This window comes from Protopterus annectens, chromosome 12.part0 (assembly GCF_019279795.1).
Source record: "Protopterus annectens isolate FY-2018-M chromosome 12.part0, PAN1.0, whole genome shotgun sequence".
In the NCBI taxonomy this organism is placed as follows: domain Eukaryota; kingdom Metazoa; phylum Chordata; order Ceratodontiformes; family Protopteridae; genus Protopterus; species Protopterus annectens.
In genome coordinates this window covers 450631084-450645626 of record NC_056746.1, presented here as the reverse complement: position 1 = coordinate 450645626, position 14543 = coordinate 450631084, and the positions used below count along the sequence as shown (strand labels likewise).

Genomic DNA, 14543 nt, shown 5'->3' with positions numbered 1-14543 from the left:
TGGTTCCACTGTGAAACATACTCCAGTGAGCCACCCGAGAAATATGGTGCTTGGGACGCTACCCATCTGGAAGAATGAACGGCGAGATAGAACAACTTCACATAAAGAAGTTATGTGCTCACCGTAATGTTCCATGTGAGTTGTTCATCTCACCTTCATTCTTACTTCCCACCCTCTGACTCCCTCCAGGCTTTTTCGAGGACTGAGATTCATGTTTTATCATGGTTGCTTTGTCTTTCCTATGGTTTCCAAACCTAAAAGAGGGATAGAATGGCGTATGGTATTGTTAGATGCAGCAAACAAGATCTGAGATAACACAAGGTGCATCATGGGATAGGGACTTGGCCTCGAGCTGTCTGAAGACCTCGAGCTTTGTAGTTGGCCAACTCGGAGCCGAGGTTTGGCTCCAAACCCATCTGTAAGAATGAAGGCAAGATGAACAACTCGCATGGAACATAGTGGTGAGTACATAACTTTTTTTTTTTTTTTTAGCCCACTGACTTTGTAGCTTTGAATGATGTGTCTTGGAAATCTGTTGCCTTTATGGCCATATTCTCTGCTCACAGTATCTCTGAGCTTCAGTTTCCTGAGTATAGAATGATTTGTATTCTTTTTTTAGGACAAACCCATGTTTCCTGTTGAAAATTGTTTGCATATTGTCCCTGATTGTCTGTAATTCTCCCTTTTTATTTCTATTTCCAGACAAAAATTGGGGGGAGGGGAGTACCCTCAGGGTAACCCTGAAGTGGACATAAAAATGCAGGAACAGTAAACAGCTGCTGTTCTCCTTTGTTATAGAAAGAAGGGGTGTCATTTGCCAAGAAAATGCTTTCCAAATGGGCTTTCAACTCCTTATCTTTCACCATCATCCAACCAATTTGTAGTGCTTACTTTGAAAATGTCCTAACTGAAGACATCTACCACTTAATCTGGCCCTCCCTTCCTGGACTAGCATCAAGCTCCCACCCTAACAGGATTGACTTGCTCATTTCCACATTGAATGACCATAGATAGCCATATTACCAGCTTGGGTAAGAGTGAGGCTGAAGGAAGCTGTCATCCATGTGTGATTTAGATGGTTTGTTATACCCTATGCACTCCTCCGATCCTAATGCATATTATCCAAGGATGACAGTTCAGGCATGGTACACAAATGCGTACCTCCCCATCTCTTGTAACAAGGTTAGAGCCCATGTCTTTTCTGTGGGCTGTAATCCTTGCAAAAAACCTCATTCCTACACCCTTGGAATAGGTGACACAGCAAATGTTCTGCTTCTTACTGCCCCTGCGAATTCCCCAGGGACTGGGTCATTAAGTCCTGCCATTTAGTCTGTTACGTACACAGTCAGTAATTTGTAACGACACGAACTCCAGGAGCTGAACTTACTTTGATATTGACGTACTTTAGGGTTTGACCTTTTGAGCCTTGGTGCTTTGACTGTTTCCTGGCTAGTTCCATCTTGCATCTTCATGATTTTACTGTCTCGGATTCAACCCCAAGCTTAAGACCTTTCAAAGAGGACCCCTCGTTAGATCAGCTAAGAGCATACATCATACCTAACTATGGGTCAGATATACCCTTCCACCAGTCCCTCTGTAGAGGTCAGTATTCACACCCATCTCTGCTGTTGGAAATTCCCTCTGAGCCTGCATATGCTTATATATTTTCAGCTAACAGTGTGGGTACCAAATCATTATCATTTTTTGATTTGCAGGAAGGATAATTTGTAGCTAGGGGAAAACTGTTAAGCTTGGGGGTTAGGTGCGTTTATTAAGACAGTGTGAAATCATGGCATGTACCAGTGTGGAATCCACACATCTCCTAGCATGAGATACTCTGAGTAAGTTTACCTTAGCAGAAATTGGTAGAAAGGAAGAACCCAGCCAGAGAGTTCCAGTAAAGAGTACTGTTACAGATCGGCTGATGTTATAAGAAAGCATGTATTGTTTTGTCAGATAACATATAAAAGATGTAAGGAAAATTTCTTTTTACTATGAAAAGTGTATAATTGAGCTTCCACTGTGTATTTTTGCTAGACTTTATGAAAAATAGCCAATGCCTAAGCTGGTCTGCATATTTTAAGAGATACTGTAGCCTGTATGTCATGTTTTATATTTGAAATACTCTTATTTGCCTGCTATTAATGTGACTTGGACTTTGAAGCATAACAAGGTAACTAAAGAAATGATCAAAAGATAAAACAATTTTTCTCCCAGATTTACATTTTTTTTTGCCATATTGCTCTGGAGTAAGCTGTAAAGAATTCTTGAGTTTCTCTCAGTAGTGTATGTTATAATGGAAATCTGTAGACCCAGTCAGTACCAAATAATTAGTGATTTACCAGATTCTATGTATGTCACGTCATGAGATGAGTCAAGTGCTGCTATGTATTTTCTTACTTGTCTGTCTTTATATTTGTCTTTTTTTTTTTTTAATAAAAAACTTTGTGAATTTTTATTAAACCAAGCCCTCAAAACTTTAGCTTCTAAATCTCCAGCTGTAATGTTACTGTAGGTTAACTTCTGATAATGTCCATAAACTTTAATGGGGCACCTTCACACGTTCAAGTGGTGCATCCATTAAAATCTATGGATGCAGCAGACACTTTTCCTATGCCTTTGTCACGGAGTTTAAATTTTCCTGATTTTCCTCAGTGACATCAGAGTAAGGAATCCACATATTTTAAAATTATGTTTAGACATTAAAAACATGACAAAAAAAGTTTTCTGCTGGGGGAAAAGTACTGTTCTGGAGTCTAAACAGTGCATGCTCTGGTGCAAAGGTAAGTTCTAGAATGTCAGCAAATCATTTTAAAGGGAATAAAAGGAATGTGATGGATGCAGAGTTCAAAGCTAGCACTTTGCATGGCATTTCATGCTTATTTCCCTGAAGTGACTTATCCTGTTTATGTAAGTTGTTGTGAAGACAAGATCTCTCAGTACCATTGGCTTGCTTCCAGCTTCACGCACTTAAAATGCCCAAGAGCTCATGAGTCTCCATTCTGCACTTTGCTGTACTTTTGCTTTGAATGTATTTAACCCCCTACCCATTTAATACAGAACTGCTTTTACCATATGGACCATACATTCAACATCTAACTTTCATTTGTAAAAAGATCTGAATTGGGGTGAGGATAGGAATGACATTTTGAAACTGGCTTTTTCCTTATGATTATCTTGTTGCTGTATAAGCAGTGTTTTGACTTTTGTTCAAAGGCATTATTAAAATGCATGAGGCACTTTGTTTTTTTCATTCAGTGAACATTTTCATTGTTTATCCCTCTGTGAGAAAATGACAGTGTTCTTGCAAGCAGCGCTTGTTTTATATTTTATTTGTCATTAACATTACATTAAAGTGGACAGTCGCTGCAGTATGTGAGCAGCAAAGTGTGAAAATGAATTATCATCACATCAGGGTGATTCAAGAATTTGTGAGCAGATTTAGCTGTTGGCTTAAATCAGCTGTGGAAAAAGTAGACAGTTGATAGATAAACAGGATTTAGTTTTCTTTGTTTTTCTTCTCCATAGCCCTACATTTGACAGAGTAATTGTAATATAGAGGTTTCTGCCAGAAGAGCGGGGAAACTCAGCAGGTTTTAATGCATGAATTTGTAGGAGAAAAATATGTAGCAATATTTTAAAAGAATGTAAAACAAGGAAGAAAATATTGTTACATTGTTCATTCTTCTTCTTTGCCTTCCTTCGTCTCGGAGGAAACAGTGCAGTAGTTCACTAGTGCTTTAGTTTAGTCTATGCTTCTCTGCACCTTACCACTTATACTGGGTAGATAGCTCTGTGTGAAATCCCTCTAAGGACTGATGGTTTTTGTTGGTGGTAGATACTTCTCTCTGTCTCCTTGATAAGTTATTTTCATAAGGTAAGGTGATTAGGGGTTGGGGTTTGGTTTTAGTGCACATTACTAAGGTGGTGCGGTGGGAAGCTCTCCCCTGTCTGTCCTTACTATTGTGCATTAACCTTTATCTTGCTCCCCCACCTTACCTTACAAAAATACTTTACATAACACTAATATTACACAAATGGTGTGTCTCAATTTAGCATCGATATCCTGTGTTTTGATGCTTGTTAATTCCAATATATATATATATATATATATATATATATATATATATATATATATATATATACACTCACTTATCACACATACACAAATGTATATGACATATGGGTATATAATATAGTTATATCTCACATAGGAAGGAGACCATGGTTTACTAGTGAGCCAGATGGTTCTTATTTGGCTTCAGTTTCTGTTTTTAACGTCTTTACCATGCAGTTGCATTCCTAATAATAGATATAGATTTTGAATTGATTTTTAGAAGTCAGAGGTGGTGACTGGATTGTACAAGTAATTGTTAAAAAGTGGACCTCTGTTTATAGATGTTGTGACATCCCCTGCATTAGATGCATATTTGTTGCAACACAAATAGTCTGTCAGTGGTAAAGATCAGTTAGCATTGTGTGTGTTGCATTCTATATTTTACACATACAGTGCTTTTGCATTTCTTTCTCAGCTGGTAGTGAGATACGTTCAAAATGTTACATTAAAATCTGAAGGCATCTTCTTCTGTGTATATTTTATATCAACTATTAGTTATGATTTTTGTCTTCTGTCCTTAGTGTCCGGGCACTAGAAAAGGCACGGCAGCAATTGCAGAATGAGGTAGCAGGCATTCGAGCACAAATGCTTGAGGAGCAAAAGAAACGGGAACAGCAAGACAGCCTGGTTCGACTACTGCAGAAACGTCTCTTGCTGCTTACTAAGGTAGGACTTTTCTTCCATTGCAGAATTTTTCACATATAGAAATTTGTGTTCTTTTCCAACGCAGACACAACTGTCTGAAGACTACTGTATATTAGCAGCCTGATCCATTTTCTTTATGTATCTGAAAGGTACAAGTTTAATGAAGTTAAAATATGATTATGTAATTCGGTTAGTATCTGGTGCTTGAGAATGTCGGCATGCAAAGTTGATGGGATGTGGTATTGCATACTTATCAAATTAACCGTTCGTTGAAACTCTTCACAGAGAGTACTAAATATAAAATGCACCACAGACAATTTGTTCCACGTAGCTTTAAGTTGCCTACATCTACTCTCATAAAGGTTATGTTCTGGGGCAAAGAAATGTGAGTAATAGATCTTGATGATGACCATTTTGTTTACATTTGTTTACTGAGAAAGTCTGACTCGGTTGGAAACCCCTTTTCACAGGAGACCCATAAAGAGAAATCTCAAAAAAAAAAGAGTATTAAGTCAGTATAAAGTTGGTAAAGTTTCTTCAAGTTTTATGTAAAGTAAAACCTACAGAAGTAAGCAGTGGATAGTAGTATGGGTACTTAAACATGTAGGAGAAACATACATTTAGTAGGAGACTGTAGAGTACTTGATTTAAAAGGCAATAGAATGTTGTTGCATATGTTAGAAACTTTTAAAAGCAGTTATAGGAGAGATTGTCAGAGTGGAACATTGTATATGCTTGATGGAAGTGACAGTAGAACATGGTATATGCTAGAAACCAAAACAATATGCAGAAGAAAAATATTTTTTCCAAACTATAGATTAAAGTTCTACAGGTTGTTAAATATCCTGGTAGGGAGAGAGGAAATATGGGTAAAGTTAGTTTAGAGTTGAAGGTGGCGTGAGAGATGGTGAAAGAGGACATATAGAGTTAAAAGCTCAAGTTAATTAACTGGTACAGTATTTACATCTACAAAGTTAGCTTCTTTGTGAGCACAATCGAGTAAATCATTCATTTGTTGGAGTAGAGGGTATTAGAGATGGAATATTTATTCTGGGGAGACAAGTTGTGGCATTTCCAATTATCCTTGAAATATAATTATAGAGTGGGCTTGGAGACATTGCTTATTTACTGAACAGATGCTGATGAGGAGTTGCAAATCTTAGCAATATGGCTAGAATAGAATGTCCTTGAGAGTTATAAGAGGGTGTCGTGTGAGGAGTTTCTTGGAAGAGCAGAGATTTTTGTTGGAATTTACCATTAGAGAAGATTTTTTTTAGGGATGGGCTGCTGGCCCTGTTGTGAAAGATATTGCTAGTTTGAGTTGACGGTACTAAGGTAATCTGGGTATTCAGTTCAGTTGAGTTGTTTAATGGCGATACAGTGTTGGTTATGTTGGTAGCAAACCTGGCCATTTTATTTATAGTACTGTTCAAGTTTTGCAAGCTGGTTTGAAGGCATATTTGTGTAGATGGGGCAGTATATGAGTGTGGAGGAGAGTAAGTGTGCAGTTGCTATGTGTTGGTAAGCACAGGCATTTATGTGAGATTTTAGCCTGCACAGCAGTCCACTTTTTTATTTTGTTTTCTTGACTCTGTGTTGGACATGGAGGTCTAGTTCTGGCCTTTCATCAATGACAACACCTCCAAATTTTGTGACCGAGTTGAATACAGTGGTAGATGTCCTTCTGTGTCACTATTACAGTATTCATCACCTCTGCAATCTCTTGCCAAGATAGCCCAACTTGCAGTCAGTATACCAAAGCCTTTATTATATAGCAGCATTATAAGTCAGACGTAAGCTCCCCGCATAAACATCTGACATAAAAGTAATGTACAAATGCTCCCAAACAGAACTGCTTTGCCTCCTGTCAGAACATCATTATCGAACATTGGTGTGATCGCCCTTTGCTGAGCTGCTTAAGTCAAGCATATGTTTTCAGATAAGTACCCCATTGGAATTCCTTTTTTGTCTTTTTTTTTTAGTGGGTTACTTATCATCCAAGAAAGGGAAATGTCAGTGTGGGAAGCAGATTCCCCATAAGGGCCATCATGTTAGGTTCCTGATTTGCTTAGGTGTGTTAAATGACCACAGAGTGTTTCATCTGTCAGGCTTTTGTACCAAAGACTTTGTGTAGCAATCTTTCTTTCTTCCCTCTCCATTTATCTTGAGAACCAAAATCTGAAGTTGTTGGCCCAAGGTACCATGGCAGAATTTGCACAACAGAGGTACAGCTGCTCAAGAAGGTGGCCAAGTAATCTAAGCCTGAGCCTGCTGCTGTGCAGCCTCTACCAAACATCTGCCTTGAGGTGGATGAGAACCCAGAGGACTGTCTGGTATTGATGTTTGTTTCCTTTGCAGCAACCTTCTCAGAGACCAGCACAGAACCAGCTTCTTGCACATCCTCGGAGGCCATGCAGATGTCAGCAGTAGACACTGAGAGGGAGCCACAGCTGATAATCTCCAATGGGCCTAAAGGGATTCCTCAAATCCTTGTTAGAGAAGTGGTTCCAGGTACCTTGATCGAATCCAGGCAGGAGTCCGAGCCTCCTCTGCCTATCAAAGCATCTGTCCCTTTAAAGAAAAGGCAGAAGTCTAAGCATGTGCTGCCACAAATCCACAGAGAGAATGGCAGAACTTTACACAAGGCTTATTCAATGCCTTGATGGCATTGAAACCTTCTTAGGAATTTTGGTTCCTGCATCTCCTAAGTCTTCTATTCTCAGAAATGCAAGGGACCTTGAGTTCTCGGATGAGAATTTTGACTTGGATGTGGACTCCGTAGCTTACTCTTCCAAGTTGCCTTCTCCTTTAGACTGCGAGTCAGAGGAGGAGGAATCTGTTAGTCCCAATCCTTCTTTGGATATACAATCTTGCATATGATGGAGCAATTTAAATGGCACTGTTTGATTAGAAGAGGTATTAAGAGTTGTTATAAATGGACTGTCCTAAACCTTCTACTGTACCTCCTGTGTTGGCGGTTTTATTGATAAACTTTTATGCTACTGCTTTGGCACTGGACTCCCAACCTCTTGCACCTAAGAAGCCTGATAGGTTCTGTAAAGTGCCAGATGCCTGCTAATTCTTATGTAAATGCCCTTCATGTGACCCAGCAGTGATTTCTGTGTCGACAGATAAGCCCTCTAAAATGTTGCCCTCTTCTCAGCTCTTTCCCTGTGATAAGGACAGTAAAGTATAGAAAGGGTTGAGAAGAAAATGTACCCTTCTGCTACTTTAACCTTTAAGCTATAAATTACTAGACCCACATGGCAAGATATATTTTGTCTGTTCTTTTCCAGATTGGGAAGATTATGTCCTGTATATGCCTGACTTGGAGGGTAAGGGCTCGCCTCTCTCCTTGTTGGATTCCACTTCTGAAGTTGCCTGTAACTCTGTAAAATGCAGTTGATGCTTCTTCTAGGGCTGCTGCCTCTGATTCTGTGATGTGGAGCTATTCCTTACTTTGGCTTTAAGCCTTACTAGGTGACATTAAGATGACACTTCTGTATGCTTCTCTGGATAGCCAACATTTGTTTGGCATGGCTGTGGCAGAGTTCTTTAAGACTTCACAGGATCAGGGCAAGGTCATTAAAGATGTGACTTGCACATTTCTCTCCCCCATTCCCAAGCTTTAGAGGAACTATTGTACTAAAACTGCCTTTTTGAGTAGAGAGCTTAGACAGCCTTCCAAGGGTAAGAAGTCTCTTGGGTGCATTTTTTCATTTTTTTATTTGACATCCCTCTACTGGTCCAGTGATCTAGGAGTCTCAGTCCTCACCATGGACACTGTTGAAGGATGTTCACTTGGAACAAAAATAGATACAGTATTTCCAGATGCAGCTCTCTGCATCAAGCACAATTTCTGTTAAGATCACACAGGGAACACACCCCCATCCTGGGGCTGGGTTTCCCTCTCTTTATCCAGGCCCCAAATAAGACTCCTCACTGACACAGCTGTAGAGTTGAGTCCTCAGCCGTGTGTTCCAAGCCAAGTCCTCCACCACCCTCTCTGTGAAACCGGTGCTCTGTGTCCCTGCTCCAAGTACCTGACACACACACTCTTTGAGATTTGATTTTCACACACACACACACACACACACACACACACACACACACACACACACACACACACACACACTTGGGAAAGTCTGGCACAGATATACCTGATATGTCCCCTTTGCCCAGACTATAAGGTAGATGCTGCCACCAGAACACTCTAAAGCCAGCTAGTCTAAGACTGTTAAAATAGTACCCAATTATACTGAGCATAATTCATGCTAATGCAAATGGTAGAGTTTGACAAGTTCAGCAAGGCTTTCATTAGTGGCCATAGTGTCACCAAATTAATATAAGTAATCTCAAAGGTTAAAACGTTCTCTAAAAGACCAGCCACAATGAAAAGTTTAAATATATTTAATAATAAATAATAAAAGAGCATGAAAATACTAAATATCTGTTTACATAAACATCAGAGTTTCAGCCACAGGAAATATTAAAAGTAACACAGATAGAAAGGTTCACACAGATGCAGAAAAATGATACTTAACTAATCTCTCTATATTTTCATGACTGATCTAAATAATTACTGCCCCCTAGTTTACTTACTAGAGCAAGGCAAGATGAAGTGGTTGAGTGATCCTTCTTTGTCAGGTTTCACAAAACAGACTGCTATGAGAATTCTGTCTTATCTAGTATTAAAACATCATTTCAGTGGTCGTTTACAGAATGACGTCACATACATCTGGTCATCTGACTGTGGTTCCCACACTACCCCCTTTACTAGAAACTGAACCAGAAACTAGCACATGTATTACCATACATGCACAAGGAGCTTTGCTAAGATGTGGTATAGAATGTGGAAGCTATAAACTCATTTCAAAACTTCCACCCTACAAGGGTAGCAATTAGTTCACCCTTAAAGGCAATACAGTAGGATTCCTAGTCCTGGTTTTCACAGACATTTTGTCTGTGGCTGCAATCAGAACTCTAAGATACAGTCTTTACGGCCTAAACCAGGTTATTTAATTTTAGACTATTTTTCAAAGTTAGCTGGACTGAGATTAACTTATTCTCTTTCAGTATCCTCTGTTACAATATATTAATTTCAGCAGTTGCAGTATAGTCTGACATACAGGTGTATTTCTTTTCTGTCTAGCAGGACCTACTGTTGGTACATTTTTAACGCAAGCAGCTTTACAAATAAATATTCAACACAAGCACCTGTACAAATCAGGTTTTATATACAAATGACATACAATTCTTTACAAAACTCGAGCTAGCTGTGCTAGCATATGTTACACATCCACTACCCAAATTCTCCTGGCATAGCTTGCAATATCTGACATCAAAACTGTCCCAATCTGGCAAAGAATCATTACTGACTCTTAGGTCCCATCCCTTATCCACTGGGGTTATTTTATAGTCTGGAAAACTCTTCTTCCTCCTCAATTATCCTTTAATCTCCTGCAGAACAGCTCCCTCATTTTTCAGGGGTGTTGCAGGGTCTTTTGGACCATGGTACCATTCAACAACTTTCAAAAACCAAGAGGGTTTCAGGGTTTTACCTCAGGATGTTTCTGCCCCCCAGGAAAGAGCGAGTCTTGGAGACCTGTCCTGGGTCTTTTGTTTTGAACATTTTCTCGAAGTGCCATTGCCATCTTTTTGAATGCTTTCTCTTCACAATCTATTTTTCTGTCGCTTCTCTAGGCTTTTCTAGTTTCCCTGGATCTGAAGGACGCCTAACTTTATATTCCTATTCACCCTGTATTCAGGATATTTTTAAGTTTTTCTGTTTCTTCCCCTCATTTTCAATTCTCTGCTTTAACCTTTAGGCTTTCAACAGCCATAAGGGTGATCACAAAATGCCTAGCTCCTGTAGTTATTTGTGCAGGCTTCAGGTGATTCGTATATTTCCTTATCTAGATGACCTCTTGCTTCAGCCCCCATCCCAAGCCATACAGTTGTAAGAACTTTACTGTACCCAGCTTTTGTGGCACAGCCCTGGGGTTCACTGTCAACCTTCAAAAATCAATTCTGACTCCATCCCAGGGTCACATTTTGTTGGGCTGCAGGACTAAATTGTTCCCAGTGCCAACCTGTCTTCCTGCCTCAGAGGTGTTGTTTCTCAGGAACTTTATTTGCCTGCTTCCCCTGTCCAGTCTTCCAGCCAGGGAGTTTATTAAGGCTCTGGGGTTCATGGCATTTACCGTCACATGCTTCCCTGAGCCAGGCTTCATATGAGGAATTTCAGTGATATCTAAAATTAGTATGGTTTCAACGTTGCCACATGCTAGAGTATCTGGTTCCTTTGCTTACTTGTCTCAAACTGGAATTTCACTGGTGGATTCAACAGATGTCCTTCTATTCATATGCTGCAGTATTCATCACATATGGGAGTTTGCCTCCAGCTAACTTGTACGTCTGGCCAGTGTACAAAAGTCTACATGCTGCTCCTAGGTACGTGTAACACTGCACATCCTGTCATGTACACTGGTCATAAAGGGACGTCTGGTATAAAGTGGACATCAGTACGCACCATCCTCAGAACTTTTCTGCCTCCTGTCCGATTACCTGCTCCAGATGTTCACTCGCCAAATTAGTCTTGAACCGTGATTCAGATAAGTACCCTGCTGGGGTTTTTCATTTCTAATTTGCTTGCTTTTTTATGCTGCTTAATTGTGGTGTGATTTCATGTCCGTTAGGAATGGCATGCGTCATTGTGGAAGGCATATTCCACATAAAGACGGCCATGACCTCTGTTTGTTCTGTCTAGGCCCAGACCATGACTATACCACCAGTGATATTTGTAAATCGTTCATCCCCAAAAGTCTAAGGAGCAGTCTAGCTTCACTTAAGTTATACTTGGAGAACCAGCGTCTTAAGCGCCTGGCGCGGGAGATGGAGGGGACATTGGGTCCTTCGGACAAGCCAAAAATTAAAAAGTCTAGGAAATCTCTGCCTGATCTACCAGCTGCACCCTCTCTCTTGGGCCTCCCTCCTGAGGCTGATGTAGGCCTGGAGGTAGTACCAGAGTCGGTGGATGTCCCTTCTGTGGGTACCACAGAGGAAGCCCTAAAAGAGTCTACCAGCACGTCCAAGAGGGAAATGCAGGCATCCAACTCGGACAAAAAGGGTGAACCATGGCTCGTTATTTCCAAGGGTCCTTGGGGCATCACTCAGATCACTGCACATGATGATGTGCTTACTGATGTAGACTGACGTCAGGTTCTTCTACATTCTATCACATTGAAACTCCTAGAAAGAAAAAAGTGAAGACTAAGCACCTTCCTCCAGCTCAGCCAGAACACTCCCCTGATTGGCAGGCTTTCTCCCAAAGCCTTTTCATGTCTTCGTGGCCCTCTGCCAGTCCTCACCTTCCTGTGTCCCTTTGCAGTACTTTTCTCCCCCCACTGCATTCAAGAAGACAGCTGCAGACTCCTCTACAGATGAGGAAGAATTCTCTGAAGATGAGTCATTGGAGTATTCCACTCAGATAGCTTCACCCCTAGGGTATGCCTCCCCAGAAGAGGAATCTAATGGTACAGCTTCCCCTGGGGGGATATTTACTTTGGAGAAGCTATCCAAAAAATGAGAATTTTTCAAATGGGACTGCTGCCAAGTCTCAGATATTCAGAAGAGGTGTTATGACCTCTTGCAGATGGACTCTCCATCACCCTCTACTATTCCCCCAGTTCTGCTAGCATTCCTGGATGCATTTACTGCTGCTTCCTAGTGCCCAGATTCTCTCCCTCCTGCTCCCAAGCGCCCAGACAGGTTCTACAAGGTACCCGAGGATGCCAAGTTCCTGTTTAAAGCTCCATCTGCAGACCCAGCTACCATTTCTAGCTCAGCTGAGAAGGTCTACAAGTTATTACCATGTACTTTCTTACTGCCATCTGATAAAGAGAGCAAGGTTATGGGGAGACGAGGGAAAAAGGTCTACACTTCTGCTACCCTGGCCTTCAGGGCAATTAATTACCAGACTAACAAGGCCAAATACTCTCTGGATCTCCTTTCTAATGCAGGGTAACTCCTTTCTGAGCTTCCAGATTCTCCTACCAAGGCAAAACTCTATGATGTTCTCAACTCCTCTGCTCAGGTTATGAGACATTCTGTCAAGTGCAGGTATGATGCTGCAGATGCCTCTGCTAGGGCTGTGATGTCTGGGTCGGTTTTAATGAGATATTCTTGGCTCAGGTTACAACCCTTGCCTGATGACTTTAAGGCCAAACTCTTGGATGCCCCTCTGGATGCTTAAACTTTATTTGGTAGATCGGCTGCAGAACTATTCAAATTTTTACAGGAGAAAGACGCTTCAGGACCTGAAGCATATCCTGGTTTCTTCTGTACCCAGGTTCCAAAGGAACTATCCAACAAAGACTGCCTTTATTAGGAAACCTGTCATGCCTCCTCCTCCTAAAGGCAAGAGAAGGCTGTAGGAAAACATCCATTTTAGTCCCAGTCTAAGCCTGGTAGCCTGCGACTCCCAGCCACCAGGGCCATCCACTCCCCTGTCCCCTCGTCTTTCTTCCTCTCTCTCTCTCTCTTGCAACTTGGAATCAGATCACCCAGGACTCTTGGGTCCTCTCCATCATCCAGAGAGAATATTTCATGGTTTGGGGAACTTATAACTCCTTTAGAGGCATTCCATAACCACCAAAGGATCAAATGGCCCTCTTCCCTCAGGTAATTTTGGACCTTCTTCTCAACAAGGGGAAGGCTTGTATTCCAGGATGCTTTTGGTTCCAAGGAAGGATGGCCCCTGGAGACCCATTCTGGACCTTTCCCACCTAAGCACCTTTCTGAAAGTCCCATCCTTTCGGATGCTGACTTTGCCGTCTTCTTCCTCTCATTCTTCCCCAAGCTTTCATGGTATCATCGGACATCAAAAATGCTTATCTTTACATCCCCATTCATCCTCAGTTCAAGAAGTTTCTAAGTTTTTCTGTTGCTTCCTCTCATTTACAGTTCTGAGCTTTGCCTTTGGTCTCTCTGTGGCACCAAGGGTCTTTACAAAATGATTGGCTCCTGTCACAGTATTCTGCAGAGTGCAAGGAATTCAGATCTTCCTTTATTTAGACAATCTTCTAATCCACGCTCAATCATCAGACCTATTTCAGGAGTCTCTTTCTTTCACCATTTCCCCTTCTAGAGAGTCTAGGCTTCACTATAAATATCGGAAGTCTTCTCTAACCCCTTCACAAGGCCATATTTTTCTGAACTGCAGGATCAAAACAAGATGCTAGCTTACCTACCCACAGAAAAGGTGCTGTTCCTCACCTCTTACTTCCAGAGCATCTTACCCCTCCAATCTATGACTGCCAGGGACTTCCTACGCCTCCTGGAGTTCAGAGTATCTACTATCCTTATGCTCCCCTGGGTCAAACTGCACATGAGAGAAATTCAGTGGTTTCTAAAGACACTTTGGATGCAACACTCTCATCCCCTTGATTTCATGATTCCACTCCTGCCCTGCATAAGTAAGGAGTTGGATTGGTGGATACTTCAGGTAACCAAAAGTCCTGGTCTCCCCCTACAGTCACCCCTCCCTCCCCTAGAGTTATACACAGACACTTCAGACAAAGGCTGGGGCTTAACTCTGCAATCCTGGAGGGTCAGGGATGTGTCGTCCCCCACAGAGGCAAAGGAACATATCAACGTAAAAGAAATGAGAGCTCTGATTTTTGCTTGAAAATTTTTTCAAACCCACGCTTATTCCAGGGGTGCTGAAGTGGTTCACAGACAACACCACTGTTCTGTGGTACTTCAACAAGCAGGGCGGAAC

General features: G+C 41.3%; 1 protein-coding gene across 1 annotated transcript in view; it reads left to right on the top strand.

Annotated features, from left to right (window-relative positions):
* MAD1L1 (mitotic arrest deficient 1 like 1) overlaps positions 1–14543 on the top strand; it is a 4750917-nt gene that overhangs the window by 1090954 nt on the left and 3645420 nt on the right. The window contains exon 11 of the mRNA XM_044089554.1: positions 4639–4783. Coding sequence (XP_043945489.1) covers positions 4639–4783 — 145 coding nt within the window. The remainder of the gene's footprint in view (positions 1–4638; positions 4784–14543) is intronic.